We start from the raw sequence: 27,866 nt of genomic DNA on the forward strand, positions 1-27,866 counted from the left end.
ATGATCAATGTTCTTATTTTGAAGAAATCAAACCTAGGGTTCTGGTACATTCTGTAGCAATAATTTTAAAAATTCATCTACTTATTTGTTTTAACAATCTCATAGAGCTGCCTTACACTGTAAAGCAGTAATCTACAGTGTAAATTATTGCCACAGAATGTACTAGAACCCAAGGTTTGATTTTTTTTTTTTTTTTTTTTTTTTCCAAAATGAGAACATTGATCATGACCCAGAAGAGGGTTCTTCATAACAAGGTTGGGTGTACTTCTTGATCTCAGTTTTACCTTCAAGGTCTCTGGAGCCTGGATGGGCTTGGGAGGGGGATCTTGGGGTGAAGGGGGCATAAGGCAGCTAAGGCTTGGCCCCCAGCCCCTCCCTCCAGGGGTCTCTCAAACCCTCCCTCCTCTTGCTTCCCATGGTCCTTGTTCCCAGAATGGCTGCTCTTCTCTTTCAACAATGATCTATTGTTGTTGTTGTTCAGTCGCTCAGTGGCGTCTGACTCTTTGTGACTCCATGGACTGCAGCGTGCCAGGCTTCCCTGTCCTCTACCATCTCCTGGAGTTTGCTCAAACTCATGTCCATTGAGTCGGTGACGCCATCCAAGCATCTCATCCTCTGCCACCCCCTTCTTCTTTTGCCTTCAATCTTTTCTAGCATCAGAGTCTTTTCCAGTGAGTCAGTTCTTTGCATCAGGTGGCCAAGTATTGGAGCTTCAGTCCTTCCAGTGAATGTCCAGGGTTGATCCATTGTTACCCTCCCTCTTATTCTCCACCCTTCCATAGAATTTCCTTTTTCTTTTACTTGTTGAGGAGGAAATGAAAAGGGGATTCTTAGTTTTAAACACCCCTTAGCTACTATCCTTTCAGCCTGGAGTTTGTGAGGCTGCCCCATCCTACCATATGATGGTTAATGATACTAATTAGAGCACCTTGCGCATGTCTAGATTCACTGAGAGTTGCTATATTGTGTGATAATTTGTGTCCCCACCACCACCCACCCACCCATGCCTACTTGCTGTATTTGTGTCCTAGAGCCTAGAACAGGGCAGGTAGATAATGGGTGCTGGGAAACGTCTGTTGATTGAACGAGTGGTTTGGAGGTGACATTACAGGTAATGGCAAGGGTGAAGGTGTGACAGTGATGCTGAGAGTGACCTTGGTGGCATTCTTTAATCCCCTTTCCCCTCTCACACCGCTCAATCTAACTGGAAGTCACACTGGCCACCGTGAGAGCATTTACACCATGGAAATGGGCAAATGCTGCAAACCAGGATTTTTAGGTCTCCCTAGAGAGCCAGCCAGTATACCACTGCCAGTCACACTTTCTGATTTTCCTAGGAAGGATTTTACAGACAAGAAAGCAAGGCACGGACATACCATGCACTGCTTGAGAAACCAAAACAGGAGAGGGGTAGGCTTGGACTTTAACAAGAGTAACTTCTTTGCAGGCATATCTCATGGTGACCTACCTCCTGCTGACTGTTTCCCAGGGCTTCAGTGTTTGGCATGATGTAGGTGCTAAGAAGTCTAGGTTGAAAATGAGTGAACACACAAATGAAGAAACCATGAGCTCTTTGGGAATGTGGTCAGGTCCTCCTCACTGTCATAGGACAAGCGCCTGTGCACTTTGCATGACCAGACACTGTGCTAAATGGTTTTCATGGATTCTCTGATTTAATCCTCTCAACAACTGATGGAGCACTATTATTGTTCTCGTGTGAAGAAGGGGACTAAGGCTCCGAGCCCAGGATGAGAGCAGGCACCGTGGCGTGTGCAGCCGGCCCAGGCTGGCCAGCTGACAAGTCTGGCATCCCTGTCTTCCTGTCATCCTTCCCTCTCCCACCTGAGCACAGGCCTTGTGTGCTGTGCCCGAGGGCTCTGGAGCCTCGTGTGAGTGCACATACCACACACGCTCATCTCCAAGGGCAGGACTCCCTGTTACAGCACGGTGGCCAAGTGACCTCCTCCTCAGAGGAAAGTGCCCACCTCGAGCACCCTCTCCATCAGTGCCTTTGGGCAGCCAGAATGTTGACGTGCCAGGGGAAGTGGGGGTTCCTGTAGCCATCCAGACACTCGTGAGCTCAGGGTGTCTTGGCAGCCCCTTGAAGCCTTGCTGTGGCCTAATTGGCCCCAGGGTGGCCAGGACTTTCTGCTTCCCACTGTGCAATCTTGTCAGGGGACGGTTGCAGTGGGTGGGAAGGGGGCATTAAATTGAGAGCTGGCATCACCAGCAGAGGCTTTTGGGTAGAGTTGCTTGTTGCTTTAGCCAGTAAAAATAAGGATGTCCAATTAATAATTAGACAAACAGTGCATTAGTATAAATATATCCCATGCAATATATAGATTTGTACCACAAAATTATTTGTTGTTTATCTGGAATTCATTTTTAAGTAGATGTCTGCTAGTTTATCTTTCCACCCCACTACTTACGGAGGGTGGCAACAAGAGGCAGTGCCCAGCCCTGCTAACATGGGCCCAGTGAGAAGCTGGCCTTTGTGCGTCCTTGCCTTCTGGTTGGGGAGCCAAACCAGCCCTCCCACCCCTTCCATTGACCTCATTCTCAGGAAGCTGCTTTCCTGGCCTGTGATGAGGACTGAACAGTCTCAGTCACCAGCAGGGCAGGAACAAAATCAAGTGGACAGTCTCGAGGCAGACTGCCTGGACCCCTGTCCTCTCGCTCACTCATGAGACCTTGGGGGAGTCTGACCTCCGGGCCTCACATTCCTCAGTTGTAAGGCAGGATCGTGGCACCTCTCATGAAGGGTCAGTAAGAGGTGGAGATGATGCCACAAGTGGGGCTGGTATTGGGCTTAGCTGTCGTAACAGGCACTGAAATGGTGACGGTGTTAACAGTTGATTGCAGGGGTTTCCCTGTGGTCCAGTGGCTAAGACTCCATACTCCCAATGCAGGGGGCCTGGGTTCAATCCCTGGTCAGGGAACTAGATCCCACATGCCACAGCTAAAGATCCCATATGCCGCAGCGAGAGCTCCACATGCCACAAGGAAGACGGGAGATCCTGTGTGCTACAGCTAAGACCCTGCACAGCCAAATAAATAAAAATGTTAAAAAACAAACAAACAAACAGCTAATTGTGATACTAACTGCTGGTGAATATAGTGGCACTGGCAGGCAGTGGGGAGGAGGCCACGTGGCACGTTTCTCAGTTCAGCTGGACGTGCTTGAGGGCTGCGTTCTAGAAGCCCTGGAGGAGGGGTGTCTGTGCTGGTGGGCTGGCACACTCTCTACTTTGAAGACGGGAAGACGGGGACCGGGCTGGTTCCCCTCCTCCTAGAGTTGGTAGGGGGGCTCAAGGCAGGATACACACCTGTCTGTTCAAGACACTAGGCTCTAGGAAACAAAATCCTTATGTCTCCCCCCACCCACCTCTTCCCCCACCCCTAAGACTCTCCTTGAAATAAGGGCAAGCCCTGCCTGTTCCCTGTGGGGAAATCCAGAGGTGGGGGGCAGGGAGCTAGGAAAGGCCTGGTGAGAGGGGTCTTGCCATCCTCTTACTCCCTTCATTCACAGATTCACACAAGCCACCCCCTGCAACCTGGGGTGGCGCTGGGCTTCTAGGCTCGTCCTCCCACTCTGGGCACCCCCTGCCACTCCCCCTCCCTCCACCTTGGTGCCTGGAGCGGGAGGGGCCTTGGGCATTCCCCAGCAGCCTGGCCTGTCGCCTGGACACCAGCGCCGCTTTCCCAGGCCCGGCCCCTTTTATCAGGGGGACAATGTCCGCACACAGTGAGGGCCTTGTGTGGCACCCAGGCCCCGAGCCCTTTGACTTGAGGAATTTTTCAAGTGCTGACCTCTCTCCGTGAGGTCTCCCCGCCATCCAATCCAGAGGCTCTGTGCCCCGGCTGCTTCCTCCCCTGCTCTTGCACGGGCGAGAGGGAAGGGAGGGGAAAACAGTGAAGAGTTGTCTCCTGCCCTGGTAGAGTCTTCGCCCTGTGAGAGTGTGGCTAGGAAATCTGGGGGAAGTGTCTTAGAGCAGAAGGTAGCACGGGGAGGAGTCTGATGGACGCTGTGTCTTCCCCAGTTCCCCCTTCCCTGCTGATGCTGTGAAATCTCAGGGGAGACACTGTCCTCTCCAGGCTTCAGTGCCTTCATCAATCAAGCAATGACAATAAACTGAGATCATGGTCCCCAAAGCACCATTTCTGTCAGAATGACATTCAGATTATCAGGTACCACTCTTCACCTTCTGTATAGATAGAGTTCTTTGTTTGCAAGAAAAAGAAATGACTTTGGCTGAGTTAGGCAAAATGGAGGGTTTATGGAAAATATGCCGGAGGCTCACAGAATGAAAAGAAAACAAGAAGACCCAAGTTTTGGAGAGGTCAGGAGAGGCTCTGTCTGGACCTAAGAGGCAAGAACTTGTGAACACTCTCTGGAGAAGTCACCTCTATTGTCTTCCAAGCTTTGTGCCTCTCTGCTTAAAAATAAAATTCCTGGGCAAGAACAAACCTGGGTGGTTCCATAACATATCCCAGGGACACTTGGGGACAGTCCCATCAAGACTGTGTGCAAGAGAAAGGCTTGGTTCATGAATACAAGTGCAGATGGAGGTGCTGATAATAGAAGTCAGAATGGGTGGGACAGGCCACATTGAGAGGCTCTTCCAGAACTACTGAGTCAGAATATCCAGAGGAGAGCGCAGGAAACATTTTTTAAATGATGAAGAGCCGAGTTTAGAAACCATCGTGGCTAGAGGACTGGTTTCATGTGGTTCCCAACTGGGAGAACTGAGGCCGGTAAAGCAGACAAAGAGGGAGATTTGTCAGCTCAGTGTATGTAATGGGAACATCAGCCGAAGACCACGCGGGCTGCCCAGTGAGGAGTGAGCCCCCATCACTTGCAGCTTCCTGTACAACTAGGCTGGCAGCCTGGGAGGAGTAATGCAGAAGAGCCCAGACTCTGAAGGGGCCAGCCTGCAAGCCCTTAAAGGAGTCTCAGACCTGAAACGTCTCATTTCCCTCTCTTGCTTTTATGTCTCAGTTATTTTTCCTGCCATTGCCCTGCCTTTTTCTGGATAATTCCACTGTCCAACTTCTGAATCTTCCCTCATTCTTCAAAATGTGATTTTCTTGCCTAGGTCCTCCTCTTTCAGAGAAGTCCCTCAGAGGCAATGGGCTCTCTTAGCAATAGCTGTTCCTGTTCCTCCAGACTTCACCTGCCTGGCTACAGCCTTGCCCTGGGGAGGCAGGTCACTGGGCAGACATCAGTCTCGTTGCAGAATGTCTTTCCTCCTGAGGCCTGTGGAAGCCTGCATGGGATGTGTTTCCTCAGCAGGAGGGAGGCTGTCTGTGATGGCAAGAGAGGGGACGGTGCTTTGTATCCATTTTTCTGACCTCCAAACCTGAGTTTGGAGGAAGGGCAGTGGTGTGGGCTTCCTGAAGATTTTCACTGAGCTAATTGCCACCTTCATAATGGAATGAGTTAAATTAGGGGTTGCTTGTGCAGCTGCTCACAGGAGGCAAGGTGGTCGGTGAGTGAAGGGGCAGGTGCCAGGAAAAGGCAAAGGCACAGAGAAATATTTCCCTGCTGTAAGGAAGACAGCAGCCCAGGCTCTATGACAAATGCCTCTGCCACTTGACACTGGCTGCAGAGAGACAACAGGGAGCCATGGGGACTGTTAGGCGTGAGAACTGATGCCCCAACTGCAGGCAACAGCTGCCGTCCTCTCAGCCAGCTTTTGCCATGTGGAAATACAGGTCTCGTGATGCTCAGTTATTGATTTTCAGGGGAAGCCAGTAGTCCGAATTCTTGATAAATGAATTCTCTGTTTTAAAATCAAAAGTATATAATGTAAGTCCAACAAAATAAGACCGTGGACTCCATGAGGTTTGCCAGTTAGTAATTTCTGATGAAGAGAGGAGTCAGAGTAAATATTCTTCATCTGGGCCTGTCTCCTGGCTAGACCAGGAGCACCAGGATGGCAGGGGGTTGTTTTGTTCAGTATGATTCCTAGGGACTAGCACAGTGCTAAGCACATAGTAGAGCCTGGATAGAGAGATGGAACACTTCCCTGGTGGCTCAGACAGTAAAGCGTCTGCCTGCAATGCAGGAGACCTGGGTTCGATCCCTCGGTTGGGAAGATCCCCTGGAGAAGTAAATGGCAACCCACCCCAATACTCTTGCCTGAAAAATCCCATGGACAGAGGAGTCTGGTAGGTTACAGTCCATGGGGTCGTAAAGAGTCGGGCACGACTAGGCGACTTCACTTAGAGAGATGGAGGGATGGATGGGTAAGCAGATGGATGGGTAATTGGTTGAATACGTGGAAGGAGGGAGGTGGAGGGAAAGTAACTTCTCTTAGGCTTCTCCTTCTGTGCCTTGCCCTTCTCACCTTGACAGGCCTCACACAAACATCAAACACTTAATATTCTCATGGTTCCCTTCTTCTCATTCTACTCATCCCATCTAAACCCCTTTTACAGATGGTCAGCTATAAGTCACTTACACCTTGGTGTGAATTACCTTTCAGGGTATCATCTTTTTTACGGGCATTTTGCCAGGTTGAGCTCTTAGTGGTGTTGTTTAGTCCCTAAGTTGTTTTTGACTCTTTGTGACCCCATGGGCTGCAGCACACCAGGCTCCTCTGTCCTTCACTGTTTCCCATGAGTTTGCTCAAATTCATGTCCATTGAGTCAGTGATGCTATCTAACCATCTCATCCTCTGCCAACCCCTTCTCCTTCTGCCTTCAATCTTTCCCAGCATCAGGGTCTTTTCCAGTGAGTCAGCTCTTCCCATCAGGAGGCCAAAATATTGGAGCTTCAGCTTTAGCATCAGTCCTTCTAATGAATATTCAGAGTTGATTTCCTTTAGAATTGACTGGTTTGATCCCCTTCTAGTCCAAGGGACTCTCAGGAGTCTTCTCGAGCACCACAATTTGAAAGCATCTTAATAGATAAGCATCTGTTAATGAGTTCTTGATAGATGCTCTTTAAATGTTTGCTGAAAGAACAGCTTAGCCTTCTAAACGTGAACTGTTCTTTTGAAATGAAGGCTGTGGACTTTAAGAATTCTGTGGGAGTGAGGATGACACAGTGTTGTGTCTCTGGAGAGAAGAGGGCTAGGGATTGGGAGGTAACATTCTGGCATAATCTCTGCTGTCAGAGTGAGTGGGTGGCTGACGATTTTATTTGCCTTAAAGGCTGGTTCTGGGGAGAAAGAGGAGCTCCCGGAGTGTAGCCAAGGCAGGTTTCCATCATGCTTGACATGAAGCTGGAGATCCTTTTAGAGTAATGAAGATACTGCCACCTTCCCCTGAATGATTTGTCACTTCCCCAGGTACATGCCCACCTGTTGAACGACAGGAGGGAAAGAGATGAACATTACATCTGCCATGTGTCAGGGACAACATTCATGGGGCCTTATGGCAGACATAGCGATGTGCTTATTTTTGCAAATGAGACTGGTGCTTGGAAAGGTTGATGTTTGTCTGAGGCAGCGCTAGGAAGTAAACAGCAGCGCTGGAGAGGACCAGCTAGTTCTAACGCTAGCAGTGCTCACCCACCTCTTTACCTGGAGGGTGAAGTCCACACCAGCAGCTCGCCAGAGAGCAACCACTTGCTGGCACATTTTTGGCAGGTTCCCAGAGGCCTTCAAATCCGCATCCTCATTTTATCCTCATGACCCTGTGGGTAGAGCTTCCCATCCTCACCCTTCAGATCAGGGAGCAGAGGCTTATCCAGAGTCATGTAGCAGATGCCAGAGCTGCCATTTCAAACCCAGGTCTTCTGCTCCATGCCTGTCGCTCATCTTTCCTGCACGTTGAGGGACATGCCCCAGGAAGATTCATTGGCCCCCGTGTGCCACCAGTACCTGCCTAACTCTTCTGCCCTGTGTGCCTTTCACACATATACACACTCATCAGACCTTCTCAGAGCCATCTTTGCAGCCCTTGATGCTGGCAAAGGATAGGTACCAAACATTGGATGGATGGATAGATGAATGGATGGATAGATGGGTAGATTGAGGAACTGGGTCACTTTATCAGGGAAGCAGTCTTAGGCTCTTAAACTGGGCTGGGTCTCTTTCAGTGGGCTGACCTGGTCTTAGAGCTAATGTCCTGTGTGGTCATTGTACTTTATGAGTCTCTCCCTCCCATTAGATAGTAAACCCCCTGAGGCCAAGCACTGAGTTATCTTCATTGCTATTTCTTGAGAGCCTGCAGGCTCTGGCACACAGTAGATGGTTAGTACAACTGTGTTGAGTATCTTCCAAAGAAGGCTTCCCTGACTTTCCTGGATCAGATCTCCCTGCTCCCACATCCTGCCCTGTACCACCTTGTTCATCGTATTCATCACTTCCTTTTCACCTGGTTCGTTTCCTGACTTTTCCAGGAGAATGTTAGCTCCACAAGAGCAGGGACTGTATCAGCCTTCCACCCCATGCCTAGTAAGGTGCCCAGTCCTTACGAGGCTCAGTGAGTAGTGAATAAATGATGTGAATTGTGAGCAGACCTCCACAGAGGTCTCATTCCCTATTTGCTGTCAGAAGGCGTTGAGGGAACAGTCATCACATCCTTGAGGCCCTAGTGGGTCGGTCTCCTTTCCTTACCTTCACAGATCCTTGTACAGATGCAGGGGCCCTTGTCACTCTGAGAGAGCCCCTCCCCTTTCCAGTTCCCTGGAGCCCTTCCACTTGCAAAGAGGTACAGTGAGGTTGCCCCATCACTGGAGGGTCCCCTCTGACAGTGGGAGGGGAGCAGGAGGGTTAGCTGTTCCTGGGAGTAAATAATGAAACTAGAATTGGCCACCTGATGCAAAGAGCCAACTCATTGGAAAAGACCCTGATGCTGGGAAAGATTGAAGGCAGGAGGGAAGAGGGCGACAGAGGATGAGATGGTTGGATGGCATGACCAACTCAATGGGCATGAGTTTGAGCAAACTCCAGGAGATAGTGAAGAACAGGGAAACCTGGCGTGCTGCTGTCCACGGGGTCACAAAGAATCAGACATGACTCAGCAACTGAGCAACAACAACGGAGTTGGATCTCTGAGTTAGAACTCCATGTTCAAAGGCCCTGTTTTTGTCACACCTCCATCCATCCAACCTATCATGTTAGCCTCTTTATCTTGCTAACTGGAAAACCTTGAGTGTGTCCACCTTCAGGGTTCTCCTATGTGATCCGTCATCCATCTCCCCCAGTTTCTGTCCAGGCCAAAAATCAGCAACTGACATGTTTCATCAGAAATGTGAAAATCAGTTTCTAGGGCCAGATCCTGCCTTCGCTCTCCCCCCACTGCTCCCCCAATAGGCTCCAGTGTGCCTGAGAAGTTTCCTGACCCCTCATCCCTGGAAGGGCACCGCCAGGGCCGAGCCACACTGACTTTACATCCCAGACGGATTTATTAGAAGGGCGCTGCTTGTGCACAGGTGGATCCTGTTTGTGCTAATTCTCCTCTTCCTTCTGCTGCTGCTGCAGCCATGAAAGAACTCAGTATCGCTCCCCATAAATCTCTCTCACACACACCACATCCCGCCTCCCCAAACTAGGGATTTCCCACCCCAGGCGGCACTGGTTTTATAATATTCTCCTTCCTGGTGCCTCTGATGTGGCAGTAAAATATGAGACCACCCACAGAGGTGGAAGCTTTGTAGAATCAAGAGCTTCCCCCCATCTCCTCCCAAGGCCAGGGCCTTGACTGACTGGCCCACGGACTCTGAAAACTCATTATGAGAATAAACATATTAGGGCCTTTGGAAGAGGTCTGCGTTTAGGGAGACAGAGCCCTCAGGCACAGTGGGGTCATCCATTCTACCTGAGGTCAGACAGCTGGGCAATTACACCGGCAGCAACCCCAGCCCCCAAGGCATCTAGAATTCCAGACCAGCCCTACCTCTTCCTCTGCCAGACGGAACTGTTCAGAGGCAGCTCAAGCCTGAATGAGCCCCAGGCAAGGAGGCAGCAGTCTGTGTGGCCTGTCAGGAGACAGACTTCTGACTCCCGGCCAGGCGGGGGGATGGACCGCCTGACCCTCAGCTGCAGCCTGAGTCCGTCTGGCAGGCCCAGCGGTAAACATTCCAGAGATGGGCAAAACAAGTGTTTCTCCCGAGAAGGTGAGGCCGGTGGAGGCCAGAGCTGTTTGGGTGGTGGTGGTGTAGTGCTGCGTGCTCTGGGTTCCGAGCTAAGAGTTAGAATCCTGTGCGTGTGGGACGCTGAAAGGGGACTGACTCCCATGTGGTAATGGGTGGGGATTTGTGTTGTGTTACACCGTTGTACCAGTAGATGGCAGCAGAGCATCTGGAGCGCGAGCTGCCCCTTGGGCTCTCCCAGGAAACATTATTTATTTACCCAGTCAGCAAGCATTCCTTAAACATGTGCCTGTGCCCTGGCACGTTGTGCCGGATACGAGAGATGCAGTGAGCTTTGAGACACGGTTTCGGGTTTCCAGGAGCTCCTAGACCAGGTGTACGGGGACAGGGGATGTGTAATTCGAACCAGAATGATATGTGTCGTATGGTGGTTAAGTATAGCACCCTGTGGGGACCCAGAGGAGGGACACCTAACCCAGTCTTGTTGGGAGGGTGCTTTCAAGGAAACAGTGGTCAGGGATCTTGGGACATGAGAAAGAGGTAACCAAGCCGAGAAGGAGAGAACTGCACAGGCTCAGACTCATAAAAGCACAGGAATTGCAGAAAGTTGAGCGTGTCCAAGAGGTGGGCAGAAAACCAGAGAAGAAATGGGTCATGGGTCAACAGGGTCTAGATCATGAAGGAGCCTAGAGGGTCTAGACTGAATCCTGAAACTCTTGGAGCACAAGATCTAACTCACCGTTGCTGCTTGCTTAGAGGCTCTGTGTGACTGAACCTGTGGGAGCTGCTCCCAGCCCTCCCGCTTGGTCGCTGGGGTCAGTACAACAGGAGAAGGGATGCGAAGGGCCCGCAAGCCTTCTGTATCAATGTCGCCTATTGATTATCATCACCAATCTCTCATCTCACTGAGGGGGCAGATCAAAGTGAGGCGGACTGTAATTCCGTTCTATAACCCCCAAGAGGGTAAGATTATGTTTGTGGGTCCCCGCAAACAGCACCCATAGCCGCAGTGTAAACACTTGGTAGTTCTTTGTTGTCATTGATTCTGCTTTAGGCCCTGGGCTGTATACTCTGGAGCTTACTCTGTGCCAGAAACCATTCTAAAGTGCTTTGTACGTCGTGTCACATTTAATCCTCACAACACCCCGTGGGACAGTTACTGTGATTATCCCCATTTCCCAGACGTGGAAACTGAGGCACATGGAGGTTGAGGGAGTTTTGCAGGGTTTCAGAAAAAAAAAGAGTGAGGGGTGGCACTGGGATTGCATCCAGGTATTCTGGCCCTGAGTCCACACTCTCTACTTACTGTCCTTTGAGTACAGGATCAAGTGAATTTCTCACCACACCTTGGCTAGCAGATGTTATCATCCCTTAACAAGTGACCTGGAGGAAACTATGACCTGGAGGGATTAAGTACCTTGTCTTAGAACATGCAGTGAGTGAGTCGTAGAACTAAGATTTTGCCCGAGCCTCTGTGATTTGAGATCCATGCTTTATCTAGTATACCAGTGATTTCATTCATTACCATTCAGTTACCATCCTGAGGTCCCAGGATCATCCAGTACTTCTTGTAAACCCAAGCAGCAGGGACCCCTGCCCTCAGTCCTACTTAGTCCTTTACTAGCTATACTCCTTACAACAAAGGAGGACCCTGAAAATTATACCCTTTGATCATGCAGTGGTTATCCAACCTATAGAATTCCCTGCCCATGAGGACCCAGGCCTAATTCCAGGGCCTGTGTAGGTCAGTTCCCTGATGTATCCTCCCCATACATGGCATGGGGACTGTTGATGGGTGGGCAAGGAGACAAAGTTTGGCCGCATGGGCCGAGTCATCCACAAGCATGCATAGGAAGCCCCAGTGATGCAGGACAGAGAGAAGACTGGGAGGAGAATTAGAAAGGACGATGGGAACCAAGAGCTGTCAACCTCCATGCCACTGTGTTCTGGGTGGATCTCTAAGAGTCCTGAGAAGTTCAAAGTCTGATCCTTCCAGGTCATTATGAAATTGTATTGTTCAAGGAAGGAAGAGATGGGCATGTTTTATTTAAATGATTGCCACCTTTATCAATTTTAAATGTTAGGCATATGATACATAGACTTCCATTTGTTTTTTTGCCCCATGCTGTACAAATATTAGAGGTGGGCTTATCCCAGTGTCTGGAGTTTGCCAACATTACCTTTATTCGTGATAAAATTCACAAATAATGTGAAAAGGTTCCCTTTGCATGAGGCTGGTCGAGCACACATTTTTTGGAAGACCATCCCGGGAGCAAAAAACAAAATCTTGCTTTTTAAAGTCACACTGACAGCTCCTGTTCCCATAAAGTTCTATCCACTTGACGTCTAAGCCTGTCAACGCTGTAAGAAAAAGTGGCATTAATATTAGAGCTGTCAGTCTGAGATTCAGGCAGTCCTGAAGAGAGGTGAATTCCACTGGAGTTGGCTAAGTGTAGATAGACTTCAGGAACAGACAGACTGCAACTTAGTCAAGAGAATTTGCAGAAGGATTCTTTCATAAGTGGAAGGTTGAAAAGAGATGGGAACATCAATGTTCCAGAGAAAAGAATAGAAAAGAAACTAAGAAGAAGATTCTTGGATATAACACTACTGATTAGAGCTCAAGCATGTGGTCATACCATAAAGAAGGCTGAGCACCAAAGAACTGATGCTTTCAAGCTGTGGTGCTGGAGAAGACTCTTGAGAGTCCCTTGGATTGCAAGGAAAGCAAATCTGTCAATCCTAAAGGAAATCAACCCTGAATATTCATTGGAAGGACTGATGCTGAAGCTGAAACTCCAATCCTTTGGCCGCCTGATGCTAATGCTTACTCATTTAAAAAGACCCTGATGCTGGGAAAGATTGAAGGCTTGAAGGCGAGAGGAGAAGGGGATGGCAGAGGACGAGATGGTTGGATGGCATCACCAACTCAATGAACATGAGTTTGAGCAAGTTCTGGGGGATGGTGAAGGACAGGGAAGCCTGTCTGCTGCAATCCATGGGGTCACAAAGAGTCAGACACGACTGAGCGACTGAACAACTTGTGGTCATACCTAGCTGAATGGAAAGCTGGGATATATTGATAATATTTCTTGGTGCCAGTCTGTAAAAGTTGTCTCTGTGGGCAAAGAGGAGAATTGGGATTGGGAGCAAATAGCTGTCTGTGCCCCAGAGAAGGTCTATGGATATGTTCAACACAGTGCTCAGGTTACAGCAAGTTACTAAGAGCTCTTGGTTTCATCAGACCAACAACCAAAAAGAGCCAATGTAAACTTGTATTACTTCTGCTTTGTGGGAGGTCATCTAAACCCAGGAGCACCCCAACATTTGGTGATGTTTTTCAGGGCTGAGAAAAAGCATTGATCTGGCAGTGAAAGTCCAGGATTCAAGCCGCTTAGGCAAAGTATTTCATCTCTCTGGGTTTCAGTTTCCTTATTTATGGAATGGAAATAATAATATCCACCTCGTGGTGGCGGTTTTAAGTGTTAAATGAGAAGGGCTGTAGGTTAAGATGATAGCAGTTTTTGGGCACAGAGTGAGTACTCAAAAAGTATCTTTTTTTCCTTCATCTATCTCTTCAATCATTTATTCATTCAGCGTATATTAATTGAGCTTGTACTGTGTATCAAGTACTCTGGTACATGTTGGAAATAGAATGATGAGTAAGACGGATTGTTCCTAGCCTGGAGGAATTGTGTTATAGTTCAGTGGGAAACAGGCGTGAACCCAGTTACTAACTATAACGAATTATAGTATAGTAAGTGCTGTGATACAAAAGTAGAGCATGAAGAGAGAATTTATATGAGAAACGAAATGACTAAGGTCAAGATTTGGGTGCTTTTAGAGAAAATGGACAAGTGGATGGATTTGAGAAATAATTAGTATGTAGAACCCATGGCGATAGGGAGAGAGAAGGAGCTGATAAGAATGAAGTCTGTGTTTTTGCTTCGAGTGATGGGCAGATGGGATGCCATTTACTGCTGATGGGAAGACAGAAGCAGGGGTGTATAGGAAAGATGATGGAAGGGTGGTTGGATGGACGAAGGGGCAGATGAGGTCTGCTTCATTGGAGAGATGGACAAATAAAGGAGTGGATGGATAGAGCAACGTAATAAGTCATTTACAGGTCATATAGGGTCTACCTAATAAAATAATTCTGCATTATTTATTTGTGTAGGATTCTTTATTTCTTTTGATCCTTAAAATAATGTTTAGAAATATATTATGCAGACGTTAATATCTCCCTTTTACAGAGGATAAAGCGGAGACACAGAGATGTAAAGTGACTTGGCAGAACCGAAACCTGAGTCTCCAATCCTCACATCCTGTACTCTTTCCCTTTCCTACGTGATACATATAAATAATGAGGAAATCATCCATCTGGGTGGGAGAGAGCAAGAAGGTGGGGAATGTGTCTGGACATGCACCTCGAGGGGTAAGGCCTTTGGAAGAAGGGAGGAAAGAGTGAAGCAATTGGTATCCTTACTCAGTAGATTTCTTCCTCTCCTTCACAGGGCCAAGTATTTCCATGGAAAGAAGGTGAATGGAGAGATTGAGATCCGAGTGGAACAGGTAGGTTGGAGCTAGTCTTTAGTGCTATCACCATGATCTTTTCTATAGGCAGAGCCATTCCCAGAAGCGTACTTAGCCCCCATCTTCTGAAACTATAATGAGTAAGGATCACCAGAAAAATCCCGGCTCATACCTGGAAGATGTCTTAAATTCCAGAATTATTTAGTACAATAGTTTTCAACCTTTCTGTTTTAGCAGCAGAACCTTTATTCAAGAGGAATCTCAAGTAGGGCCCATTCTAATAGAGACACATAGAGCTTCTCTGATGGAAATGGGCACAGGGAGCCCAAAAGTCTGCTCCATTCTGTTCCACCTCCCTCTGTTCCCCACCGTGGTCCCAGAGGTGTCTCTTTGGAAGCACAGTGTAGGCGCACAATGGGTTTGAATCCTGACTCCCTTGTTTTCTAGGTATTGGGCAAGTGAGTCTTTCTGTGTCTCATTTTCCTTGGGATTAAATTATTTAAAGCCTCAAAAGAGATTAGAATCTCAGCTACTGGCTCTTGTTATTACCACTAGTATCCACACACTTCATTTTATAGGGAAAAAAAGCACAGACTTACCCAAGGTTATAGTGGAAGTCAGTGGTAGAATTAAGACCAGAACTTGTGGCCTCCAGATCTAGGACTCCTCCCCTTCATTCACTGAAGACTTTCTGGGGACCAACTCAATGCCAAGCACTGTGCTTGGCCTTAGGAGAGCACATCAGAGCATGGACTCTGGAGCTCAACTCTTGGTTCCAGTCCCAACTAACTTTGTGACATTAGTTCAATAATACTTAAGCCCCCTGAAATTCAGTTTCTTCATCTACCACTGGAGTAGAGCATCAGCTTGATAGGGTAGCCAAGAGGATCGAATGAGTTAGTCCAAGAAAAGTACTTAGACCAGCACAGGGCATACAATAACACTTAATAGATGTTACCCATTTATCATCATCCTCATCATCAAAGGCAAGCAATAAGATGGAAAAGGTTCTTGCTGTAAGATGAACTCAGAAAAGCACCACAGAAAAATCGAAGGATGTGACTTTTCCAGCACTCTGAGTTTGATGTGTTGGAGGAACAGAAAGCTTTTTGAACATCAAATTTGAGTTGGCTTAATATTAAAACACCTACAGCTTGAATTTCAATTTGATCCTGTGGCTTTCAAGTCAGTCCAGTGTCTACTGGTTTTCCTTCCATGGCAAAGAGCGGGTTATTTTTGTTCACTTGACAAATATTTGTCAAACATCTACTATGCTAGCTAGCTCACATGTGCAGAACAAGGATAGAGAAGCAGAGGCGCTATCCCAAATAACTTGTGGTCTAGAAAGGCAGGCAGGATAAGTCTTCACAGAACCCAACACAGGTGGAATCCAGGAAAGAGAGATCCAAACTTAGTGCTGTGGGCAGCAGAGGCCACAGCTATTTGGAGGAGTCCAAGTGACTTCAAGGAGGGGGTGGTATTTGAAATGGATTGTAAAGAATGGCTAGGATTTCAACAAGTGGTGATGGCAACAGGAAGAGTGAGGAGACTGAATCAGCATGAGCAGAGGTAAGGAAAGTGGAAGCTCGGGGTGTGGAATGATTGAGGACACTCTTCCCCTGACCCTAACCTATTCATCCTCCCAAATCCTCTCTCTACCATCTACCTGGCATCTTAGCTAGAAACTGCACAGTCTCCTGGCTGCCTCCTTTTCCCTCCACCATTATACCTGTTCACCACATGCTATAGACGCCACAGCCCACAGCCCTCTGGTCCATCCATTCTTCTCTGTTTCCATTGCCAATTCCTTGGCTGAACCATCATCAGCTCTCATCCTGTCTTCATAATCAATAGCCTCCTAACTTCGTATTTTCATCCACTTCCAATTTATTTTTTGTACTAAAACCAGGCTGATCTTTCTGAAAAATCAAAGCTTTAAAAGTGTTAAGTTTAAAATTCTTTTCTCGGACATTCTTTATTTGAGCCCTCCCACCGCAATCTAAATCAGGAAACCTGGTTATTCCTTTACCTAGCACCCCAGTTTTTCCTTTGTAGTTATCTGAGTTTTTAACCACATATTTAGATGTGGTATTATTTGCATGAGGGTAGGGACCATGACTGTTTGGATCTCACTCTGTTAAATAACACAGGGCCTGGCACATACTAGAGTGGAAGCAAATATTTGCAGAATGACTAACTGATGGATTCCACAGATTCCAATCTGCTTGTCAGTTTCCAACAGAGATAAATTGCTGTTCTTCAGTCTTCCCTCAAAAATCTGAGTTTTCCATAAACCATCTGGTAAATGCTCAGTTGCTAGCTGTCTCACTCCATTTGTGAAACCCCAGAAGCATGTTTTAATTTTGCCCTTTATCTCAATGCTGCTTCTGGCCCAACTTATGGGTGTAAATCTGTAAGCAGGAGCATCAGAGAGAGTTGTCCTAAGAATAGCTCACTCAGGACCCTGGGGACACTCAGCCAACCTCTGAAGGCTACAGCCACACTGGAAAAGTTGGCTAATTTAGAGTCATCTTGATTTCTCATCATCTCCCTCTGTGGCAATCAGAAGGCAAATTATCCAAGAGGCCAATTAGCAGTCATTTGGGCATTTTTCCCTGGAAGATATGCCTTCCTTAACTCATCCTAGAGTCTGAATTGTTTGTCTTTTCCCATCTGGATCGATGGGTGGGTCACATAAGCAACCCCCTAGGAATCTCATATGCATCCTTTAGCACTTAGGATAAGTCTTAGGATGGAAGCCACTGTTTAGTCTGAGCTGGCCTCACATTTTGGAATTCTGTCTCCCAAGTAAGGGCCAAATTAACCAGATAATTGCACTGTCTGGGTTTTGCTGGACAGAGCAAATGAGTTAGTTGTGGTTGGCCTAAAGGAAGCCTCCGCCCCTTCTCTCCACCCTCTTCCACCCAGTTCAAAAACTGTTTGCCTCAGCTTTTGCAGAGCCAGGAATCAAGAAACCCTGGGGAGGCCAGTGGGGGAAACTGCCTCATGTTGCATCCCATTACCCAGAATGCCCTGCTGGCTCTGCAGGGCCTCTCAGCAGTGTCCTCGCAGGGCCTGAGAGGTTCCTGCCAGGGTGGCTGACATGTCAAGCTCTCTTCTGTTTATATTTGAGGCAAAGGATCTCTTTCTCCACAGGTACAAGTCACCCCTCTGTGGGACTCAGCAGTGAGGTTGATGAATGGATTAATATCAAGTAGACTCAAAGTTCTGAGACTAGCTGGCTAGTACTTGGTGGGGCAGAGCCTTGGACTTCATTCTTCTTTAATAAAAAGACCAAAATTATAATAGTCTTTCCTCGGTGTTAACAGAGGTACCAAAGCCTAAGTGGCAGTGCATTGCTCCAGCAGATGGGAAGAAAGGCAGGAGAAGGTAAAGATCTTCTCCTCTGATTTACGTAGGAATGCCCATGGCTCCTTTGGAGTCCTGTCCTTGCGTGATAGTGGAGTTGAGATGGGCTTCGGTAGATGCATATGGATCCTAGGGAAGGCTGTTGGTTGAAGTCCTGTTCATCTTCTCCTCTTTTTATATTTCCTCAACTTTGTCTGCTGGGAGCAAAGATGGAATTTCCCCCCTTAAAAGAATTTAAGCATTCAAGACCATCATGTATATACATCATGTGTATATTTTTCATACCTACTTCAGCCTACCATCCACCATTCTTTCTGGGGCAGTCCTTCTTAGAGTAGACCCTAACTGTAGATATTGTCATAAAGGCTGTGTTATATTTCAAGAAATAATTGTCAGTGAGATAAAGAAGTGAAGGTTGGGTGTTAATTAATTCAGTTTTGTGGATTGGTAGCAGGTTGGACATAACCCTTACGAGGAAATGACTACTTGATGGTAATTCACCTTGAGGGAAATACATCTAACACTTTGCCAAAGAGCTCTGCCCTTGGCTGTGTTGTACATCTCCTTCTCAACTGTGATTTATCAAATTACATTTGCTGATGACTTGAAGTTAATGGGAGAGAGAGTATGGTGGATTAAATTTGATATGATCCAACTGAGTAAGGATACAATATAAGATCCTATTCGAAAGCTCAGCGGAAGAGGACCAGGACTGGGGAGACTTAACTTATTAACATCTCATGAGGAGAAAACAAGACCTAAAATTTGAGTTAAACAAATTCTTTATATTTGTGAGAAGAAGTATGGTGTGGAAGTTAGGACTGTGACTCTAGTGTAAGATATACTGGAGATGGGGTCTCAGCTCCATCATATTTTAACTGGGTTGACCTTCCACTTATAGCATCACTAAGTATTAGCTTTTTCATATGAAAAATGAGGATAATAATTTCTACCCCTAGAGTTAATGTGTGGAGTGAATTAGTCAGTATAAGTCATATGCTTGGCATAGTTTCTGACATGTTTATTAAGAGCTCAGTAACTATAGTTATGGGCTTCCCTGGTGGCTCAGTGGTAAAGCATCTGCCAGCCAATGCAAAAGATGTGGGTTTTATCCCTGGGTTGGAAAGATCCTCTGGAGAAGGAAATGACAACCCCCTCCAATATTCTTGCCGGGGAAATCCCATGGACAGAGGAATCTGGAGGGCTATATATAGTCCATGGGGTGGCAAAAGAGTTGGACAAAATGTAGTGATTGAAGCAACAACCATGGTTATGGTTGTTACTCTCTCAAAACCTGATGCATTATCAGGGTGCATTATCAAAGTACAGCATTTAGAATTCAGTAAAGTGATGGCACACACACACAGCACACATACACACTCTCATTGTGTTAGCCGGACTCCAGTGAGAGATCCAGTTGTACCATCACGCCTGGAGGGGATAGTAGCAGCCTGGAATGCCTCACTAAGAGAGTGGCTGCAGTGAGAAGCAAAGGAGAGCAGTGTAAGGAACTGGAGATGCTCAGTCCGGAGAAGAGAGCCTTTGGTAGAACTCATTGTACTCTGCAAATATTCACCACCTGAATGAGTGGTTGAAAAGAGTTAGAGCTACCATATGTTGAGTATTAATACTTATGAGGTAAGGATAAATGCTTTTTGCTGTTGAGAGGGGCACTATCATTGTCTCTGTCTTACAGAAACAGGCTCAGGCGGAATAAGAGTGCTTTCTCAAGGTTGCCTGATTTGTAATTGGCAGGAACCTGTTCTTGAACCTAGACAGTCTAAATTCAGAGTCCTCTTATCCACTGCATTTTCCCGCCATTTGTTGCAGATACCAAGAACAATAAAAAGATGTATTGGTTAAATGTTTTTGTATGCATAACCTTATTCCAGCCTTACCACAACACTTTGAGATGAGTATGAGGGTTCTCCCTATTTGGCAGATGAAGAAACTAAGGCTCAGAAATGTTAAACATCCTGCTTGAAATGAGTGATGGAGGAATTCGAACCCAGGTTTCATCTGCATGTGTGCTGAACCACCAGCCTGTATTGTTTCACTGGGATTAGAATTCAGGCTAATGGTACAATCATAGAAAAAGATGGACTTCAACTTGGTATAAACAGACATTGTTCAGCAATGCCGAGTAATGATGAATGGACCACATCCCTTTGGTGGGTACGGAGTCCCTGTGTTGGACATGCTCTGGCAGAAACTAGATGGTTAATTTGGGAAATATTTCGCAGGAAATGTATGTACCTAATCAGATACAACTTTCATTATTTTTTCTTATTTTTTTGCATAAAAGTAATATGTTTAAATAGTCAAAAATTTTAAAGGTAAAAAATGGTATCTGGTGAAAGATCTACCTCTAACCCTACTGCCCTTACCAATCTGTTTCTCTTTTGGCTAATCATTTAACTGGTTATTGGCCAGTTCATTAACCATTATAACTTGTTCCTTAGGCAACTTTCCAGAGAAATTGTAAATGCCGTAATCAAATACACATTTGTGTTCGTTTTCCTTTGCTTTTCATAGATGGTTCAGTTCAGTTCAGTTGCTCAGTCATGTCCAACTCTTTGCGACCCCATGGACTGCAGCATACAGGCTTCCCTGTCTATCACCAACTCCCAGAGCTTGCTCAAACTCCAGTGAGTTGGTGATGCCATCCAGCCAGCTCATCCCCTGTCATCCCCTTCTCCTCCTGCCTTCAATCTTTCCCACCATCAAGGTTTTTTTCCAGTGAGTCAGTTCTTCACATCAGGTGGCCAAAGTATTGGAACTTCAGGATCAGTCCTTCCAATAAATATTCAGGACTGATTTCCTTTAGTATGGACTTGTTGGATCTCCTTGCAGTCCAAGGGACTCTCAAGTGTCCTCTCCAACACCACAGTTTAAAAGCATCAGTTCTTCAGTGCTCAGCTTTCTTTATAGTCCAACTCTCACATCCATACATGAATACTGAAAACACTAACTTTGACTAGATGGACCTTTGTTGGCAAAGTAGTCTCTGCTTTTTAATATGCTGTCTAGGTTGTCATAGATGTCATAGTTTGTCACAGATGGTAGTTGATCAGAAAAAAACATAAACAACTGTATTCAGAGGAGTATTGAATATGGAAGTTTGATTCCAAAGGGGGCACTCTTATTGCCCAGAGTTGCAGCAGTCCTACATTCACTGTTATCACTGCCTCGGCTAGAACTGCCACTATTGCCAGTGGGAACATGAGCCTGCATTCCCCTGAGGCTGGAGGAGTTGCCACCAGCCTGCTTTAACCGCTACTGCTGTTGGCAAAGCTTTGTTGCCACCATCTGCCTAACCTCAACTCTTACCTGAATGGTAAGAAATTGGTAGAAATTAGCTGGAGTTACATGTCAAAAGGGCTTCCCTGGTGGCTCAGATGGTAAAGAATCTGCCTGCAGTGCAGGAGACCTGGGTTCGATCTCTGGGTTGGAAAGAAACCCTGGAGAAGGGCATGGCAACCCACTCCAGTGTTCTTGCCTGGAGAATCCCCATGGACAGAGAAGCCTGGCAGGCTACAGTCCATGGGGTTTGAAAGAGTCGGACACAACTGAGTGACTAAGCACAGCACAGTGTGTCAAAAGAACCCGGGAAGTGTAGAGATAGGCTTTCAGCCCCCGTAGTGCAGGAGAGGATAGGATGGGTGTGGGGCTGAGTGGCAGTCAACAAGTGAGCAGTGCAGTCCATCCACATGAACCCTGTGGTTCAGTGTATCTTAGAGTTTATTCCTTGAAAGTATGTGCAGAGCTGCCTCATTCTCATTAATGGTTGCTGAGGGGCTGTTATTTGAATATACCATCATTTATTTTCCTTAACTTTACTATTATAAACAATGCTAAACCTATGTCATTTGAAGCATCTGTTTGTACACGCCTAGGCAATGGCACCCCACTCCAGTATTCTTGCCTGGAAAATCCCATGGACAGAGGAGCCTGGTGGGCTGCAGTCCATGGGGTCGTGAAGAGTCGGACATGACTGAGCAACTTCACTTTCCCTTTTCACTTTCATGCATTGGAGGAGGAAATGGCAACCCACTCCAGTGTTCTTGCCTTGAGACTCCCAGGGACGGGGGAGCCTGGTGGGCTGCCGTCTATGGGGTCGCACAGAGTCAGACACGACTGAAGCGACTTAGCAGCAGCAGCAGCAGGATTCCTATCTAGAATAGAAAAAGTGGTTATGAATGTATTGCATGTGGTGCTTGCTATAATGCACCTTGAAAAATGAAGGACTTTCCCCCAGCTGCTGGAGTTGATACCAGAAGACAGCCCTCAGTTGTCAGCCCTCATTCTGTGCCTCATTCAGATGAAAAGAGCTGCCTTGCCCAAGGGCGCATCCCCTGTGACCTTGGCTGGCACAGGGAGTAAAGACCTAGCTCCTTTATCCCAATTTGAGACAACTCTGAAGGGCCACCCCAGCTTCAGAGTTCCCTGTGAAGTTGGTGGAAGCATCTGCTGAGACGGCAGTGCAGCCCAGCTGCTCTCTCTGCCCAGTCCTGCCTCTTTGCCTTGTCTTCCCTTCCAGTGGTGGTGATCCCCAAAGTTCTCCCTAATGAACTTCTCGTGGGCTAATGTTCATCTCAGAGTCTGCCTCCCAGGACATTTATAATTCTGATAGATATTGACAAATTGCCCTCCACAGTGGTTATACAAATGATCTATAAGGCCCTTTGGGTCTGAATTTCTAGGACTTTACATGCCTCGTGGGTTCTGGAGACCACCATGCACAGAATGCTCTCCTGGTTCCAGCCCAAGCATCGATGCTGAACTCTGAAGTGCTTCGTCATTTGATCGTCATATTTGACCTCCTTGTGTTTGAAATTCACCAGAGCTTGGTATTTCTCTGCAGGGCTGAATCCAGCAGAACTCTACCCGCTCTGATCCACTAAGCCTTGTTTTGTTAACACAATCCTGCAAGATTTATTTGTTTGGCTTGGCTTACCCTGACCTCAGACGTTCTGTTTTGTATTATTTTTAAAAGCGTGCAGGTCTCCATGGAGGTTTTTTTTTTTCCTTTTCAAATTTAAGAAACAGCTGGAGGAATAAAGAAAAAAAGCAGGTGGGACACTAGGGCTATTAACTGAAACATAACTCATTAGAGGAGCAAGTGTTTCTCTGCTTAACCATAACATTGATTGATGTGGATTTATTAGCACTCTTGGTCTGCCTTTAGGCTCACCGACTTAGGAAGACAATAGAGAAATGGAGAAGCAATAATCGTGGTGATAGTAGCAAACATATTGAGCAGGGACTGTATGCTAGAGGCCATGTTACAGCCTTCCTCTGTGTTAATGCATTTACCCTGCACAATATGCCTGTCACTGAGGAAACTGATGCTCAGAGAGTTTAAATAAAGTGCCCAAACAGAGTCACACAGCTAGTAAGAATGTGGGGATCTAGGGATTTGAAACCAGTTTCAGCCAAGTCCAGGGTCCTCATTCTTAACCAAAGTAGAATGTGTTTGTCACTCAGTCATATCCAACTCTTTGTGACCCCATGGACTGTAGCCCACCAGGCTCCTCTGTCCATGGAATTCACCAGGCAAGAATACTGGAGTGGGTAGCCATTCCCTTCTCCAGGAGACCTTCCCAAACCAGGAATCAAACCCAGGTCTCCTGCATTGCAGGCAGATTCTTTACCAAAGTATATCTATCAGCTTAAATATGTTGGATCTTGAATTTGCCTTCTTCAAGTTCTTAGCCTTTCCTCTCTTTGCTCGGGTTCTTTGAGCACATCACTCCACCATTGTTTCCTGTCTCACCCTACTCGTTTGATCTACTGGATAAATTACAAGCTCTTATGAGATGTTCTTCCAGCAAAAGACTCCTCCTTTCCTCACTAACCCTGATGCTCTGACTCATCATTTGATGTTTCTGGCTTATTGCTGCATTGTTGCCCTGTTAACAATTCTGTTTGTTCTTTTTTTCCCAAGGGTTACTGTTTGTCTTTAAGTGTAGCTGTATATTTATAGATTACATTAATAGTGTTAATAGCTCAGACTCTGCAACCAGACCACCTGGGTTGGAATCTCAGCCTAAGTGACCTTAAGCAAGTAATTTGACTTCTTTGTGCCTCATTTTCCTCATATGTAACATGAAAGTAATAATAACAATAACAGCAATATGTACCTATAGAGTTGTTATGAGAATGAAATAAATTATCACATGTGAAAAATGCAAAGCATATCCTGGTATCCAGAAAGTGCTGTGTAAGTGTTAGTAGTTGTTTTTACAGCCACCTTCACATCATTGATCACGTGTTGCCTGAGTAGTTTCTAGGTGTCAGTATGTGGGATTATTCAGAAATGGAAAGAATATAATCCATTCTGTAGAGAACTTAGCTGTGTAGTTGAGGAATCAGACGTATATGCATGTCATGTTTATATCTGTGTTTTTATTATTTATACACACACACACACACACACACACACACACACACACGGGCTTCCCAGGTGATGCTAGGGGTAAAAGAACTCGCCTGCCAATGCAGGAGATGTGAGAGACACAGGCACAGGTTCAGTCCCTGGGTCAGGAAGATCCTCTGGAGGAGAGCATGGCAACCCACTCCAGAATTCTTACCTGGAGAATCCCATGGACAGAGGAGCCTGGTGGGCTACAGTCCATTGGGTTTTCACAGAGTTGGACATGAATTAAGTGCCTTAGCATGCATGCACATGTGTGTATATATATATATATATCTCCAATATTATTTCCCATTGATACATGGCATTCAATTGACACCTGGTATAAACTTCTAGCTTTTCCTTCATAGCAGGTAGCACAGGTCCTGGTCAAAGTGTTCAGCGAATGTTAAGTGTATGGGTGAGTGAATGGATGACATGATACAGTCATAGAAGGGTGGAGTCAAAAAGGGACTTTGAGATCATCTAATCCAGAGGTTCACAGAGGGCAAGTGACTATTCCTAGCATGCACATCGAATTATTGTTGGAGTTCAAAATAGAGAGACCCTGGGCTTCCATCTCCCATGTCATTGTTTTTCCTACTACATTTTCTGCAGTGTTATCTTTTGTCTTACCCTTTGAAGAAACTCTCGGTCACTTCTGATGGATGTGAGAGTTGGACTATAAAGAAAGCTGAGTGCCAAAGAATTGATGCTTTTGGACTGTGGTGTTGGAGGAGACTCTAGAGTCCCTTGGACTGCAAGGAGATCAACCAGTCTATCCTAAAGGAAATCAGTCCTGAATGTTCATTGGAAGTACTGATGCTGAAGCTGAAACTCCAATACTTTGGCCACCTCATATAAAGAACTACTGTCGCATTGGAAAAGACCCTGATGCTGGGAAGGATTGAAGGCAGGAGGAGAAGGGGACGACAGAAGATGAGATGGATGGATAGCATCACTGACTCAATGGACATGAGTTTGAGCAAGCTCCAGGAGTTGGTGATGGACAGGGAAGCCCAGGGTGCTGCAGTCCATAGGGTTACAAAGAGTCGGACACAACTGAGCAACTGAACTGAACTGATAGTTTTAATAGCAGACAAATCTAATTTTCTAACTCTGAAGTTCATATTTTCCACATTTACCTGTAAGAGGCTTTCTTCTTCAAGAATGGGGGGTGGGGTTGAGCAACAGCTGTTAACAGCTGATGGTCAGTGAAGGAGCTGCAGTAGGGGGGAGTGCTGATACCATGCATGGAGAGCCCTACTGATTCTAAGTGCAACCAGGACTGCTTTGCCAGTTGGATGATTCTTCCTGGTGTGACTATACCTTAACCAGTGATGAGAAGAAAGGAGCCATGGGCATGAAAGCAGGTCCATCTTCTGCACCGGGAATTGCTGCTCATAACTCCTTAGCCTGTGCCTGCCAAGTTCTGTAATTTACCCTTCCTAACTGCCACCCACTCCATCAACATCTGGCATGTCCCCTCTTAATATCATATTGAAAGTGAAAGTGTTAGTCACTCAGTCGTGTCTGACTCTTTGTGACCCTATGGACTGTAGCCCTCCAGACTCCACTGTCTATGAAATTTTCCAGGCAAGAACACTGGAGTGGGTTCCTATGCTCTCTTCCAGGGGATCTTTCCAGCCCAGGGATAGAACCTGTGTCTCCTCAACCTCAGGCAGATTCTTTACCATCTGAGCCACCAGAGAAGCCCAATATTGTATTAATAGATAGATGAGACTCCAGTGGAGATCAAGTAGAGGTTCTGAAAAAGTACAAAGTGAAGTCGCTCAATTGAGTCCGACTCTGCGATCCCATGGACTGTAGCCTACCAGGCTCCTCTGTCCATGGAATTTTCCAGGCAAGAGTACTGGAGTGATTTGCCATTTCCTTCTCCAGGGGATCTTCCCAATCCGGGGATCAAACCCAGGTCTCCCGCATTGCAGGCAGACGCTTTACTGTATGAGAAGGAGAAAGTAATAAGCCCTTTAATTTCTTGAGGAATGTGTAATAAGAAAGTAAATAAAACGCCATATCTTAACCTGCCCCTTTGTTCAAGAAACACTTACCGAGCACATGCTTTGTATGTGGCCTTAATGACAGAGCTCACCACTCTCAAAGGGTTCTCCTTCTGGTGGAAAATAAACAATGGGGGCTGTGGCTATTGTACACTGGGATGCGTGCTGACACAGAGATCATACAAAGCATAGTGGAGCACAGAAGAGGGAGGGATCGTCAGCCTTGCCTGGGAACACTCTTAGGAGAGGCTTCACAGAGGCTTGGGGGCAAGAATTAGCCAAGTGTCAGGACAGGAAGGGTACAGTTGTGCACACAGGGTAGTGAGGTAGTCAGGTATTCAAGCCTTCCCACTAAAGAGTATGTTTGACATTTCAATTTGTTACATGTCAGGGAAATGACCAGAGTAGAGGTTGCATGCAAAAGGGTGGTGGGAGATGAAGCTGAAAAAGAAAACAATCTCTATCCAGGATGGGGTTTGTATGGCAATGCATGCGGTTAGAAATTGAATTGTGACCTGGGGGAATGAGACATATTTATTGGACTTTTTAAACCATGGAGTAATATGATCATGTTTTCATTTTAGGATGCACATGCTGATAGTGGTTTTAGAAGATAGACTGGGTGGCATGAGACTGGAGGCAGGGAAATTCCGCTCTGGATTGGGTGAAAAAAAACATCTTATCCTGGAATATTATGCTTGGGGAGAAGGTTCATGGAAAGAACTTCATAAAATGCGTGTGTATCCCTGACTTGGTGTTCTTTAGCCCATTGAGCTTCATTCTCATACCTGTAACTTGTATTTGAGAATAGAAGGGATAACCTGTTTTCCTTAAAACAGAGAGGATGGAACCAAACCCGCAGGATGTGTTTGAGCTGGCAACGCATGAAAGTGACCACCGTCACCCTCATCTTATTCACCAACTTAGTCCTGGCCACTTGATCTGACCCATTTCACACCCACATTCCAGCTTACTCCCAACCTGCTGAATCTCTGGACTCGTGATTTCTTCAACTGCTTATGCTCTTCTCCCCATGCCACTTCTCCAGCTTTGACCTCCAGCTTTTGCTCAGCCATTCTTTATGTTTGCTGCCAGCTCTGCTGTCATCTCTACTGTTTGGGGTCTGGCTCACTCCCTGATGAGAGGAGCCCTGCTGGGTTCACCTCAGCCCTGCCAGCAGGCCCTGCCCGGATGTGCTTGCACACAGGATTTCAGTCTTTGCATTTCAGTAGGAATCAAGGGTTATTAATTAACCCAGGGTGGAACCTATTATGAAACATCCCAGAAAGCTGGAACAAACCAAAGGGACTTCTGAACTCACAGCAGGGAAAAATGCCTTTTAATTGACTTGGATGACTTCACTGCAGAAATCTGTCTAGCTGTTATGCTAAACTGGAAACTAATCTATTAGATTATCTAAGGAATCTCCCAGCCCACCCTGACCAGAATCTCTTGAGGTGGGGGAGTGTGGCCGACACATAAA

At 46.5% G+C, this 27,866-nt stretch overlaps 1 protein-coding gene across 1 annotated transcript in view; it reads left to right on the top strand.

Moving 5' to 3' along the window:
• Positions 1-27,866, top strand: part of SYN3 (synapsin III) — a 492,105-nt gene that overhangs the window by 41,886 nt on the left and 422,353 nt on the right. The window contains exon 3 of the mRNA XM_055574733.1: positions 14,560-14,617. Coding sequence (XP_055430708.1) covers positions 14,560-14,617 — 58 coding nt within the window. The remainder of the gene's footprint in view (positions 1-14,559; positions 14,618-27,866) is intronic.

The sequence above is a fragment of the Bubalus kerabau genome, chromosome 1, assembly GCF_029407905.1.
Source record: "Bubalus kerabau isolate K-KA32 ecotype Philippines breed swamp buffalo chromosome 1, PCC_UOA_SB_1v2, whole genome shotgun sequence".
In the NCBI taxonomy this organism is placed as follows: domain Eukaryota; kingdom Metazoa; phylum Chordata; class Mammalia; order Artiodactyla; family Bovidae; genus Bubalus; species Bubalus kerabau.